At 41.9% G+C, this 14,381-nt stretch overlaps 1 protein-coding gene across 1 annotated transcript in view; it reads right to left on the bottom strand.

Annotated features, from left to right (window-relative positions):
- The window catches only part of SPTLC3 (serine palmitoyltransferase long chain base subunit 3), a 136,994-nt gene that overhangs the window by 60,369 nt on the left and 62,244 nt on the right, over positions 1–14,381 (bottom strand). The window contains exons 5-6 of the mRNA XM_045809157.2: positions 10,809–10,933; positions 8,719–8,812 (exon numbers count right to left, since the gene is read on the bottom strand). Of these exons, the coding sequence (XP_045665113.1) occupies positions 8,719–8,812; positions 10,809–10,933 (219 nt within the window). The remainder of the gene's footprint in view (positions 1–8,718; positions 8,813–10,808; positions 10,934–14,381) is intronic.

Genomic DNA, 14,381 nt, shown 5'->3' with positions numbered 1-14,381 from the left:
TAGCTGGAACCTTGGTTCTTCCTCTCCATTTTTTTTTTTTTTTTTAAACAACTGCTCCAAATTCTTGGCCTGCCCAGGCCTCTGACCCCATGGCAACTCTCCTAGCTGAAAAGCCTGCTTCTCCTCTCCAGGACTAGTTCAAGAAGCCCTTTGTGATGCCCTTGAGGACGGAGATTGCCCACAGCCTTGCTAAGTGTGGTCCCACACCAGCAGCGTCTGCGTCACCTGGGAGACTGGCAGAAAGGCGGAAGCTCAGGCCCCACCCCAGGTCTACCGCATCAGAGACTGCATTTCCACAAAACCCCTCTAGTGAACCTAGTGTATGTGAAAGCCTGAGAAACCTTTTTCCAGAATCTAAGTCCCATGTCATTGTCAGTAAAGTGAGCAGATTGAGAGAAAAAAATAACTCAGTCCCGAGTTTCCAAATCTCTGGAAGAAGTTGTCAACTTTCCCAGAGAGTTAAAATTTATCCAGGGCTCGAAGTCCTGGAATGCCAAGGTGTTAATACGCAGCCTGCAGATTGTGTTTATCAAAGGCATCCCAGGGCCCCAAAGGGCTGCGGCCCACTTCCTCAAAATGTATCAGAATCACGATGGAGACCAGACTTGTGGGTCCCTGCTTGGAGCTGACTCCTTAGCTTTGGCTATGAAATGTCTGAAGAGTCTGACACCCGATGAGACAAAGGCAACCTAAGCACTGGCCATTTCACCTTAGCTGCCCAAGGGAGAAAACACAAGGAGGTATTCTTTGCACTTAGCCAGAGGAATTTAGAGGCCATAGGTTAGGATTCGGAGTTAAAATTTCGGTTACTGACAAGATAAGCTGTCACACTAGATTTGTTTTCACACAAGGACCCACAGCCCTCTGGGTCCTACATATGCTCTGGCAGTAGCCGGACTTAGTTAGTGGGTCAGAACATTAGCAAATGTTGCACAGCCCTGCCTATATCCCTCACCCCACCTCTTATTGCAAACACAGGCCATTCTTTGTCCAAGAGCTTTTTTCCTGGCTGTGGGGGCCACACTCAGCCTGAGCAGGAACAGCCTCCAGCCACCCACAAATGGGGCTCCCTCACACCTCAAGTGGGATAACACCAAGGTATGTCTACACTGCTACCCAGAGTTTCCTTATAGGATTGAGCTCTACTTGTCTATTGTGGTGGCTTGCTTGACAACACGCCCTTTGTTGGCTGCCTTTCCTTCTCTGCCTCCATTCCCTGCCCATCTGCTGGTACTTCCTGTGGTCACATCAAATCACTTGTACTCGAACCCTTGTCTCAGGCTCTGCTCCTGGGAGAAATGAACCAAGAGAAGAACAACACACTTGGGTTTGAATTTTGACTCTGGCCATTGATCAGTTGACATTGGGTGGGTCACTTAATCACTGTGAGAATCAGTTTCCTCTTAAAAAGTAGAGATAATGGAGAGAACTATGAGTACCGGTTTTTGCTAAAATTGAACGATCTGATTACATAAAGGGCTTAACATAGCGCTTGGCACCAGAGAATGCAGAGTAAATGATAGGTATGGTCTCAGTAATTGTCCATAGTCACTATCCAGGAAGAACTAATCTATGGTGACAAAGAAGTCGGTACCTGACTTTGAATTTAGTACCACTGAAAATGGTTGCTGCAAATACCAAATGGTATCCTCTGGTTTTGATTTATATAAAATAGGGCCTCTTTTCCTCCAAAAGTCAGGGGAATATCTTCAAGGTTTAAGCAGAGGACATAGGCAGAGGAGAGCAGAAGTAGAGAGTTAAAGGAAATCCCATGACATTAAATGACATTTAAGAACATTGTAGTTGAGGTGGCCATTCTTAAGAACCCGTCTCACAGGTTATCAGCTTCGGTCTGGGCTGGCTGCATGCCTCATACACACACAGGAAGGTGACTTAGTATCTTCTACATCTTCTTTGCATTGTCACTGCAATCTGCATGGATGCATATTAAGGATTAAAGCATCATCGTTTCCTGAGGAGTTTAGTGTTCTCCTGGGAATGGCAAAGCAGGAGAGACAGCCGGCAGCCACAGACGCCTTACATCCTGGGACCTCATTAATTCTCTCCCCTCCATGTACCCTTTCACTTCGCTCATCTCTCGAGGAAGAAGTCATTCAAAGGACCCTGGAGGTACCCCCGCTCTCAGAAGTGGCTATTTTCGTGATTCGAACACAATAGCTGGGAAAGTTTGCCCATTTGCAAAAGTAGTAAGCATGTTGGCGAGTGGGAACAAGGGCTTTGTGTGTCTGAGAATAAAAGTGTATTGCTTTCCTTTCGGGCTGGAAGAAATTAGCACAGATGTATGGCTCAAAAACAACACAGATTTGTTATCTTACAGTTCCAGGGGCCAGAAATCTGAAATCATCTCACTGGGCTCAAATCAGGGTGTGGGCAGGCCTGCTTTCCTAGCTGGAAGCTCTAGGGGAGACTCCATTTACTTGCCTTTTCCGGCTTTCAGACGCTTCTGGCACTTCTTGGTGTGTGACCTTTGTCCACTTCAAAGCCAGGAGTGACCATCAGCCTCTTTCTCACATGGCATCACTCTGACACTCACTCTCCTGCTTCCCTTTCCTACATTTAAGGACCCTGTGATTTCACTGGACCTATGCGGACGATCTCTTTATGTTAACGTTCGCTGTTGACCAACCTGAATTCCATAGGCAGCTTTAATTCCCCTTTATCGCATAATGTAATATATTCACAGGCTTTGGGGATTAGGACACAGACTTTTTTTTTTTTTTTTAAGTAGGCTCCATACCCAGCATGGACCCCAGTGTAGGGCTTGAACTCAGGATCCTGAGATCAAGACCTGAGCTGAAGTTCAGATGCTTAACCGACTGAGCCACCCAGGCACTCCCAGGACAGGGACATCTTTAAAGGCCATTATTCTACCTACAATAGAAAGTTAAGAGCAACAGCAGCGCATACATGAGAGAATTTTCACTAGATGAGGGAATTTGGACCCTTGCTGCGCACAGCTCCCGTTAGTTGGAAGGGGCGGGTGGCATTCATACAGCCAGCTCCAGACTTCACCACCCAGCAGCTGTAGGGTCGTGGACAAGCTGTTTCATACCTCAAAGCCCAGATCTCTTCATTTGTAAACTGGGACCTACCTCACGGGGTTGTCCAGGAGATTAAATAAGTACATAAGAGAAGGCCTCTAGCTCAGCATCTGGCATCACCTAAATTCTCAGTAAGTGCTGGTTGCTGGTATCAAAGCACCCAGCTAACACGTATTACAGAGACATAAATGAGAACTCGTCTCTGCGTTCTGGGAGTACAAAGGGAGGCCGTGAGGAATAACTTACTGAATGTTTTGAGAGCTTCTTAAAATTGGAAGAGAAAATGAAATTCTTGAATTAGAATTTCATCAAAGGATTAAGGAATTAAAATTTTATTTGAAAGTAATAACAAACCTAACAAAAAATTGCACGAGTGGGAGTACTACAAAGAATACCCACATACCCTTTTACTCAGATTCATCTGTTAACATTTTATTCCACTTACTTTATCACTCTATCACCTATCCGTCCATCCGTCCATCCATCCATCCATCCATCCATCCATCCATCCATCCATCCATCTATATTTGTCCGTGCGTATATATGTGCATGCCCACACATACAATTTTCTACTGAATTGAGACTCCTTCGCATATATCATGGTATCCTTGAACACCGTCGTGTGTCTTCCCTAAGAATAAGGGTATATCCTCTTAGGAGACTACCGCAAGGGTCAGCAAACTCCGTCGAGGGCCAGAGAATAATATTCTAGGTTTTGTGGATCACATACGGTCTCTGCCACACATTCTTCTTTGTACTTTGTACAGTCCTTTGAGAATGTGAAGACTCTTCTTAGCTCACAGGCCATAGCTTGTTTGCCCTGGATGACAGAGTGGCTATCGGCGTCATTATAGTTAACGTTGATACCATCGTCTTACCTAGGAACATCTAACCCCTGGCATATTCCAATTCTGTGAACTGCTCAAGAATGTCCTTTCTAGCATCTCCCCATCTCTTTCAGAATCCAGTCCAGGGTCAGGGGCTGTATTTAGTTATCACAGCGCTTTGGTACCCTTTAATCTGGATCATCTCCTCAGCCTTTCTCTGTCTTTCATGGTATTAGCATATGTGGTGAATACATTCCTTTTTTCTTTTTTTTTTTCAATAGAACATTTCTACCTCAGGGTTGTCTAATGATAAAATTCAGTATTGAGCTACCCTATGACCTAGCCGTTGCAATACTGGGTATTTACCCCAAAGATAGAGACGTAGTGAAGAGAAGGGCCATATGCACCCCAATGTTCATAGCAGCATTGTCCACAATAGCCAAAGTGTGGAAGGAACCGAGATGCCCTTCAACAGATGACTGGATTAAGAAGCTGTGGTCCATATATACAATGGAATATTACTCAGCTATCAAAAAGAACGATTTCTCAATATTTGCTGCAACATGGACGGCACTGGAGGAGATAATGTTAAGTGAAATAAGTCAAGCAGAGAAAGACAACTATCATATGGTTTCTCTCATCTATGGAACATAAGAACTAGGAAGATCGGTAGGGGAAGAGAGGGATAAAGAAAGGGGGGTAATCAGAAGGGGGAATGAAGCATGAGAGACTATGGACTGTGAGAAACAAACTGAGGGCTTCAGAGGGGAAGGGGTGGGGGAATGGGACAGGCTGGTGATGGGTAGTAAGGAGGGCACGTATTGCATGGTGCACTGGGTGTTATACGCAACTAATGAATCATTGAACTTTATATCAGAAACCAGGGATGTACTATATGGTGACTAACATAATATAATAAAAAAACATTTAAAAAAATTCAGTATTCTGATTTGAATACTATGTAAGTCATGTTGAGTCCTTCTCAGGGTATCCCATCTGGAGACACACACCACCCATCTGCCCCTCATCAATGATGTCAGTTTTTACCCACTGTCCAGATGTCGTCGGATTTCTTCCCAATGTAGTTACTATGCTCCCTGTTGGATTTTCACTGGAATTATTTTATTTTTTTAACGATTTTATTTATTTATTTGACAGAGAGCAACACAGCGAGAGAGGGAACACAAGCAGGGGGAGAGGGAGAGGGAGAAGTAGGCTCCCCGCTGAGGAAAGAGCCCAATGCGGGGCTCCATCCTGGGACCCCAGGATCATGACCCGAGCCAAAGGCAGATGCTTAACGACTGAGCCACCCGCACGCCCCTTCACTGGAATTGTTATCCTGAGAGGGGAATCTGAAGTAGAAGATATGATCTAGCTGCACAGGGTGCCATGGGCTGGACCAAGAGAAGCCGCCTGAACAATTACTGAGCAGTTGGAACTAATGGAAAGATTCAGTCTGTGGCTGAATGCATCAGTTTATTTGAATATTTAAAATAAGGTTGTTCTGTAGGGGTCTGCTTAGAAGTTTTCCCATTGTATGGTTTCTGCTAAATCGTGTGTGTGTGTGTGTGTGTGTGTGTGTGTGTGTGTGTGTGTGTGTGTATTTGAACAAAAATGTGGAAATAATCTTCACTGGTGTGTTCGTGTTGTTGACATCTACTCTATATATGCATGAATAAGAGCAGTATTTTTTGATAGCTCTTTGTGGGCCTGGAATACAGGTGATGATTATCCCCTTCTCTTCATATTTCAGCCTCAGCCAACAGGCAAAGAATCAATTCAAGCCATCCCCTGCTCACCCCCCTCGAAACGAGGGTTGTTAGCATGTTGGGGTCTGGGCCTGACATTCCTTTGCCATGTGGGCCACGGGAGACTATCTCAAGATGCAGCAGCCAAACCCCAGTTCACTTCCTGACCTACGTGCTACAGGCTCTCAAGTTTCTTGTCTCCATGCAGACCAAGAATGGTTGGGCCTCCAAGTTGTCCCATTTTGGCTTCTTCGCCGGTGACCAGGTGTGTAAAGTAGTTGGGTAAAAGAGCTCAGGGTCCACTGAGTGATTCATTTTAGGTTCATAAGAGGGGGAGGTGGGAAATCATACCTGGGGGTCCGGCTCCTGCCCCAGCAATGGCGGCTAGAGAAGTGGTGTTCGTTATCTATGGCTACACCACAAATTACCCCCAGACAACAAGCACGTAGTATGCACAGAATCTGCAGGTTAGGAATTTAGGAACCTTAGGTGGGTGTTCTGCCGGCTCAAGAAAGGTGTGAGCTGCAGTCAGGATGTTGGAGCTACAGTCATCTGCAGGCTTGAGTGAGGCCGGAGGATCAGCAATGATAGCCCACTCACATCACCCGGTTGTCGGCAAGAGGCTCTAGTTCTTCTGCCCAGGCTGCTAGTGCCCCCACTAGTGACGCCAGAGAGAAGCACAGGCAGAAGCCATAATGCCCCTAAAAACCTAGCCTCGAGAATGACATAGCATCACTTCTACTGTATTCTTTTGATCACATAGCCAACCCTGAGACAAGGCGGGAAGGGACTACCCAAGAGCATAAATGCCAAGAGGTGGGGGAACCATTGAAGAATCACGACCGTAAGTCTTAAGTTGGAGAGTAGGAAATTCTTGATTAGTGAATGAGAAAACTCTCAGTTGGGTATATATGCATGTCTATCTGTCTAGCTAGCTAGCTATCATCACCCCTATAAAGCCTTCAAGGGAAAAGTAGAGAATGGTAGAATTTGGGGTAATTTCGCATAATAGCAAATGCTGGATAGAGAAGGTGTACGAGAACTGCTTTGGGGACAGCTGACCTTTACAATCCATAAGCAGATGGTCTTTTCCATCTGGTGCCGTTCAAAGCTTAAACGTAACTCAAAGCTCATATCTGTGTTTTCACTGCCACTAGACATAGGGGAAGGCAACTAAATGCTTTGAGCAAATACAATTCATCCAGAGAACAGCACGGAATGAAGCAGAACTGTCCAAACACTTTTTGTTGCTTCTTGAAGTACATATATCTTAGCTTGTATATATAGCTTAGTGGCTTTACCTTAACTGGCCAAGACCTTATTTTTCAGGCTCTTCTCCAGGAGTTCAGCAAGAGGTCTTGCTGCTCTTTACACACTCTAGATTATTCTGTTTGAAATTTCCCTTGCCCTTATCTTTGATCAGAATTCTCTTAAACCTTCAAAGACTATGGCAGATACTATCAATTTCATGCAAGCCCCAAAGTGGAATGACCTCTGCATTCTCCTGGGTCATCATGTTTTCTACTGTCCCTTAGTGGCACTGGCAATGCAAATGACGAGGATACTAATAATCATAATAACACAGTAGGTACAAGCAACGCAGAAGTTTTCATTGCCAGGCTTCGTGCTAAGCAAGCACTGTATGTATCTTCTCCAATGAATCATGAATCAGGCATTGCAATTATCCTCATTTTTGGAATAGGTGAATTGAGATCCGAGAAGGCTAAGTAATTTGCCAAGGATTACGCTAATAAGCTATAGAACAGGACAAAAATGCTTGGGTCAAAGCCTATACTTTTTTCTTAAATACCAAAGATATTATATGATAACAATTATATTTTAGGAAAATTTGTTTACAAGGAATTGACAGATTTTAAATGTAAAATTCAATGGATTTTATTAAGAATGTAACCATCATCCCAATCAAAATATCAAACATTTCTACCCCCTCCCCCCCGAAAGTTCCTTTATGCCTCTTCTCACCAATTCCCTCCCCCACAATCTGGGGCAAGCATCATTATGATTTCTATCACCATAGATTAGTTTTGTCTAATAGTTTGTTTTTTTATTTACTATCAACAAACTCATATAGTATATACTGTTTTGTGTCTGGTTTATTTCATTAAAAGTAGTTTTTTTTGAGAGTCACCCATGGGGTGTGTATCAGTAGTTTATTCCTTCCTTATCGGAGAGTCTTATTCTATTACATGAATACAGCACAGATCTTTTCCATTCTCCTGTTGATAGACATTTGGGTTGTTTCCAGTCTTGGCTATAATGACTACAGCTGCTATGGACATTCTTGCACAAGCTTTTTTGTGGACATACACTGGAAATTCCAAGATGAGGAATTTAGGGGTCACAGTATAGGGACATGTTTAGCTTTATAAGACTGCCAAGCAGTTTTCTGAAGAAGTTGTATCATCGTACCCTCCAGGAATGGGAGAGAGATCTAGTTGCTTCATATCTTTGCTAATATTTGGTGTTGTCACTTTTTTTATTTTAGCTATGGGCATGGAAAAAGTCCATCAGCCAAAGTCTGTACGCTCAACCATTGCCTGCTACTGCTGTGGCCCTTTTTCTACTTAACCCAAGATACAGTTACTTTGATTGATACATATCTGCTTCTCCCACTAGATTGTAAGCATGTGCTGGGTGGGGATAGTGAAAGGAAACATTATTTTAAGGAAGAACTCACTTTTTACCTGACTATAACATAAAACTTAAGTCTGAAAACTTTCCTAAGGCAGAATTACAAAAAAGAAGAGTTATAACACTTCTGATAATTAAACGTCAATCTCTTAAGAGATCAGTCATGTCTTCAGAGGCTGCATTGCAAGACCACTAATAACAGTGACATTAATGTGTTTGGGTTACACTTAGCAATCTGGGCGTTTAAAGTACTTCCACCATTTGTTTCGGGTCAGCAGAGGTTAACAAGCCAGTAGTGAATATAAACATAATTGTGTTTCATTAGGCTAAGTTCCCAGTTTGAAGAGCAAGGACAAAGCCCTATCAATAATCTTTACGCTCTTCTAGAAGCAAGTAGTATGTGTTGGGATAAATTCATCTGATACTCACTGTTGTGTTTGAAGATCCTTATGGTCGCACCTGAAAGTCGGGCCCCGAGTACAAGAGATGCATGGTTTAACTCATCACTTAAAATGAGGCATCCCTGTTCCGAAAGCAAACACACAAAACACAAGGCCAATAAATAAAATTAAAGAAAAACAACATGTGGGAAAAGAAAGACAATTTGAGACCTGTAACACACATCCCCCAAACCCTCTTTAATTTTGAAAGGCCCAGTTTCACCTGGTGTCTATGTGGATAAAATCCTGTAGACAAGTAGCTGATAAAGATGGGGATTATTTTAAGGGATTACATCTTTAACCATTTGCATTTGATTTTCATCAGAAAAGATCATTCAAGTCCTTGGATCATGCCAGCTACCATTTTCTAAAGAATGAATCTTTTACAGGAAAGTGGATATACTTTGGGTGGGTTGTGGTTTGCTGGGATTTTTCAATCCCGTGCTGGATTATTTGGGACGATTTTGGTGTGCTCCTCCTGGAGGGCAGGGGTCTTTTCTGCAAGGCCTTACAAGCTCTTGTTTTCCTATCCTCATTCTCCTCTGTATTGATATCCGTAGACAAAAGCATCACTGCTTGCCAACTCAAAACTTTGCATTTGGAAAAGTGTGGATGGAAATTCAGTCTGAGGGGAGTGAAAAAGATCAATCAAATATACTGCTTATAAATTACTGTTGTGAAATTAGTGTTCTTTTTTAATTTAAAAATTTCTAAATTATAAAATTGCTCAAGTGTGCCAAAAATGCAGAGACAAACTATGGTGGCCATTTGTGGCCACCCAGAATCTCTGAGTCTTTGCTTACAGTTTGGAAACTTCATACATGACATGTTTTAAGTTTTGGGGGCAAGAGCCAGGAATATTCTCATACCTCCATACTGTAGATGTGTGTGTGTGTGTGTGTGTGTGTGTGTGTGTGTGTGTTTATAATTTTTTTTTTGTGAGCCTTTGAGAGTTACTTGTAAACCTCATGATACATCACCCTTAAATTCTTCATCATGTATTTACTGAGAACAAGGACATTCTCTGGCTAAATCACAATGAAATGATCATACCCAAGAAATGCAACATTCATATAGTGCTGTCACCTAAGATACAGCCCGAGTTTATATTTCCCCAACTGTCTTAATGATATCAGTGTCTTTTATAGATGTTTTATTTCCTTCTATTTTTTTCAATGCAGAATCCAGTCAAAGATCACATATTGCATTTAACTGTCATGAATCAGATTATTTTAAACCTAAATCTGATTATGACACTTGCTTACTTAAACTGAGCCAACCAAATCCCCCATTTTCCTCAGAAAGAATTCCCAATACTCAAGCATGAGTACGAGGCTCTTTGCAACTTGCCTTCATCTCTGGTCTCTTTTTCATCCACTACCTTACGTTCTAGTTCTTCCAAAGCTCAGTGCTTTAGGCATGCTGCTCCCTCTTCCTTATCTTACAGAAAAAACTTCACAGACAAGTAACAGATTCAGTTCTCACGTCACCCGCTTTGCACAGGAATTTCAGCCTTTCCCAAGAAGGGCGGGGAAGCAACTCTTTTGCCCTCCATGTATGTGCATGCCTTCTCTGTGGTATTTGTCCTATTTTATTTGGTGCATTGTTTTCCCTACTAGACTGTAAACAACATACATTTATAAGGCACAGGTCTTATACATCTTTGTATGCCCCGCGTCTTGCTTTATATGAGGACAAAGTCATTTCTCAGTATGTGATCTGTTGAATGAATAAATGAATGATGGCATGAGCATAATGTTTTGTCCACATAAATGCCCAATAAGCATTTTCTACATTGTAAATGAGGACCTGGGAGCCTTAAAGTTTAGTTGATCTTGCTAAACTATCATCATCAAAGATGGAATATGACCACATCTAGGACTGCAATTCTATAAACCGAATATCATTATGAACAGATTTGCTGGACTAAGCTGGTAAATTTATTTAAAAAGCTGGACATCCAATCAGCTTTTCCTAGAAAAAGGACCTTCTCCACCATACTCCGAATGAAGGACTTGCTCAGAGTTGTAATTCTTCGAAATAACACAGCAGAAGACAATTACATTCACAAATTCTCACCTTTCCGACTAGTGCAGGGATATTCATTGAGTTGGTTGCAAATCCCATCCCAAAGACCATAGCTGCTTCTACATTCAGGAACTTAGCCACAAGGTTCTCCAATTCTTCATGCTTGTCCAAGGTTCCTGTCCGTGAAATGATGGAATGAGTGAGTCTTCTCTTCTCAGCAAGTTTTGAGCAAACTCAAAATCCAGTGCATACCCATCAGCAAAAGACATGTACCAGAGCGTGGGTAGCAGGTGTATTTGCCACGGCAGCAATCAAGAAACAACCCACATGTCCACATACTGTAGAATGAACAAATGAAATGCCTTGTGGAGGTATTTACATAGTGGAATTAAACAGCATAATGAGAAGGAACAATCTATTACCCTACACAACAAAATGAAAAAAATCTCACAAATATATTGTTGAGTACAAGAAGTCAGACACTTCTACACTCATATGCAGGCTGAGTCCACTTATATAAAGTTTACAAACAGACAAACCTAACCTACAGTGTTAGAAGTGAGTATAGTGTAACACCCAGTGCACCATGCAATACGTGCCACTGGGTGTTATGCGCAACAAATGAATCATCGAACTTTACATCCAAAAAAAAATTTTATTAATTAATTAAAAATAATTAAAAAATAAAATAAAAGTATATATTTTCTAAAAAAAAAAAAGAAGTAAGTATAGTGGTTAATTTTGTTGGGAGCACAAAGAGAGCTTTGAGATTCTCTAAATGTTTTGTTTTCTAGATTTGGGTGCTGGTTACACAGGTATGTTTGCTTTGTGAAAATCTTTTGAGCTGTATACTTAGGATTGGCACATTTTTTAATATAAATATTGATAATGAAATAAAATCTACAAAAAATGGCACAATTCTTCTCTCCTCTCACCCTACTTCCCTCAAGTGACTAATTAAAATATAACCCTCTCCAAGGGGCCCCACACATATCGAAACAGATCCCATGATTTCTATAGATACTAGTGAATCTAGTTATAACTTATAGAACCTTTGGAATGTGCTAGATTTCAAAGCCACTATATAGGTTATCTCATTTAATCTTAAAAGCCCAATAATGCAGGTTATCATTACTTTACAGTCTAGAAAACTGAGGTGTAAAGAGGTCACAGATAAAAACCAACAGAGATAATCTGTTACTCCAAAGTTCACGTTTTTACCACTCTGCTATGTTTTATATGCTTATGCTCTGATTCCTTCTTATACACTATCCCTATGCCTTACTAAGAGTAAATGTTAAAGATCCTCATATTTTTCTGTTTGCCATCACTTTAACTTCTAGATCTGCAGTGTCCAATATGGTAGCCACTAGCTACGTGTGATTTCTGCAAAAGAGTTTTAAATTGTATTTAATTTTAGTTAACTTTAAGCTTAAAAACTGAAACACTGTAAAATATTTTCCACTGAACATAACTTTATTATTAGAATAGGATTATATTCTACTTATTTCACTTTAAACGATGAAAATTTAGTGTCCGAATTGAAATATCCTGTAAGAGTAAAAGATACATTATTATTATTATTTTTTAAAGATTTTGTTTATTTATTCGACAGAGATAGAGACAGCCAGTGAGAGAGGGATCACAAGCAGGGGGAGTGGGAGAGGAAGAAGCAGGCTCCTAGCGGAGGAGCCTGATGTGGAGCTCGATCCCATAACGCCGGGATCACGCCCTGAGCCGAAGGCAGACGCTTAACCGCTGTGCCACCCAGGCTTCCTGTACTAAAATGGTGGGGTTAAACTTGAGAAGGCATCAACTAGTGAGTTCAAAGAGTTATTTTGCATTTAATATGAAAGAGGACATTTCATGGATCATCTTTGTCCTTCTTGAGAGGTCACATTGTCATACAACAGATGGCTGGTGGCCTTTCTTCTCCACCTAGAATTGTCAGAAACCATAGTAAAACAAGTATTCTAGCAGAATCAATTTTGGGGAATGGGGAGTTAAAATTTTAAACTGTCATTTAAAACTGTATTATCAAAGATATAGAGAAAAAAGAAATACTAAAATTTAAAGAGAAAACACGGGCACATAATCACTCATCAGATTTGTTTTTATCTAATGGAGACTGCATCCCAAAGGGAATGGTCCCAAGAATAGGTAGTGAAAAGGCCATTGGCCTGGGCATGACAGGCTTGGGTTCTGGCCTCAGCTCTTCCACTAAACAGCTGAGTGGCCTCTGGCTACCTCTCCTCGAAGTTTCCAGAGAGGTTGCGAGAGGTGCTGTTTTAGGCTTCCCTGATGTTGGGAGTGGTCTTTCCTCCACATACAATGGTCTTCTTGTTAGGTCCCACTCATTCTTTGACATCCACCTCATCTGATGTCTTTTCTTAGATGCTCTTCTCAGTTTCCCCAGGAAAACTGTCATTTTCTTCTGAGATCCATAAGCATCATCACATAATGATTATAGCACTTACTAAGTTGAACATTCATGAGGCCAACTTCTCTACTACAGAAAGAGCCCTCGGGGTGCCGATACTGTGTGGGGGATGTCATCTTGACAACCACAGAGTACTGATACAGTACAGTGCAGTATTGACACATAGTAGGTGCTTGTTGAGTTGCATGCTTTTGATGGAGAATAAAGACAGGACAGAGCCCAGAGTAGAGGATGTCACAGGGAAGAAGGTCAAGAGGTCACATGATGCTAGGGCAACAAGGTGATCAGGTAGTGAGCTCCACCTTGGAAACACCCATACCTGTGGAAGGTCTCCAACAAGGATGGAGGGTGCCCAAACGTGGCCATCTTGGTAAATTTCCCCATGAGACTTTCCGTCCCGGAAAGTCAGGTGACAACTGTGTCCTGGCCCAGTCACCCAGAAATGATGAGTAGAGAACTTCACGGTGAGTCTCTGTGATGTCTTCCTCCACTTTCTTCTTCCCCAAGTCTGTCATCCAGGGGTTTATCTATAACGGATGCATCTCTAAAGGTCCTCAGGATAATGTAGGATGTGTTGTAAGCAATGAAACAGCCAGCCAACTGGTAAGAAGTGGGTGTATCCAAGAACATCCTGAGAAAGTGCCCTCTGTGAGCCTTTATCATTAGTCCTGGCTTGCAGAGAGAAAGAAGAGAAGAAATGCAGATGTCTATATTAGGTCTCCAGATCCAGCCTTCTTCTGGATTTCCAGTGGTCAAGTAGATAGTAAACTAGTATTCAAATATGCCTATTTCTATGACCACATGTCTCACAGCTGAGTTACAAGTGGTCTTGCATCTAGGGACTTAACTTCATTTGTAGAAAATAACAGTCCCCACTCCCAACCCCCATTTTTATAGAATTTCTGTTTGATGCTCACAGCTCAAATTTCATAAACAGATATAAAAGAGTCCCAGGATGGTTGGACATTTTCTACTTCAGGAAGCCCTGCCTCTCAAAGCTAGACTGGGCTGTTTGGATGGGGTGTTCATTACGGAATACTGAAAAGTATGGCTCATTTGTATTAATTGAGTGCTGCTTTCCTCTTCATGCTCTTCACTCTTACGAACTAAAAATGTAGGAAGAACTTGGGGAAACAAAGCAGTCACAAAAAATGAGCTTGCTTCCTGCAAACATTCAGGCCAGA

Source organism: Ursus americanus, chromosome 22 (assembly GCF_024610735.1).
Source record: "Ursus americanus isolate L20-20 chromosome 22, mUrsAme1.1.p, whole genome shotgun sequence".
Classification (NCBI taxonomy): Eukaryota; Metazoa; Chordata; class Mammalia; order Carnivora; family Ursidae; genus Ursus; species Ursus americanus.
Note: the sequence above shows the minus strand (reverse complement) of the source record. Positions and strands in the feature narration are given on the sequence as shown.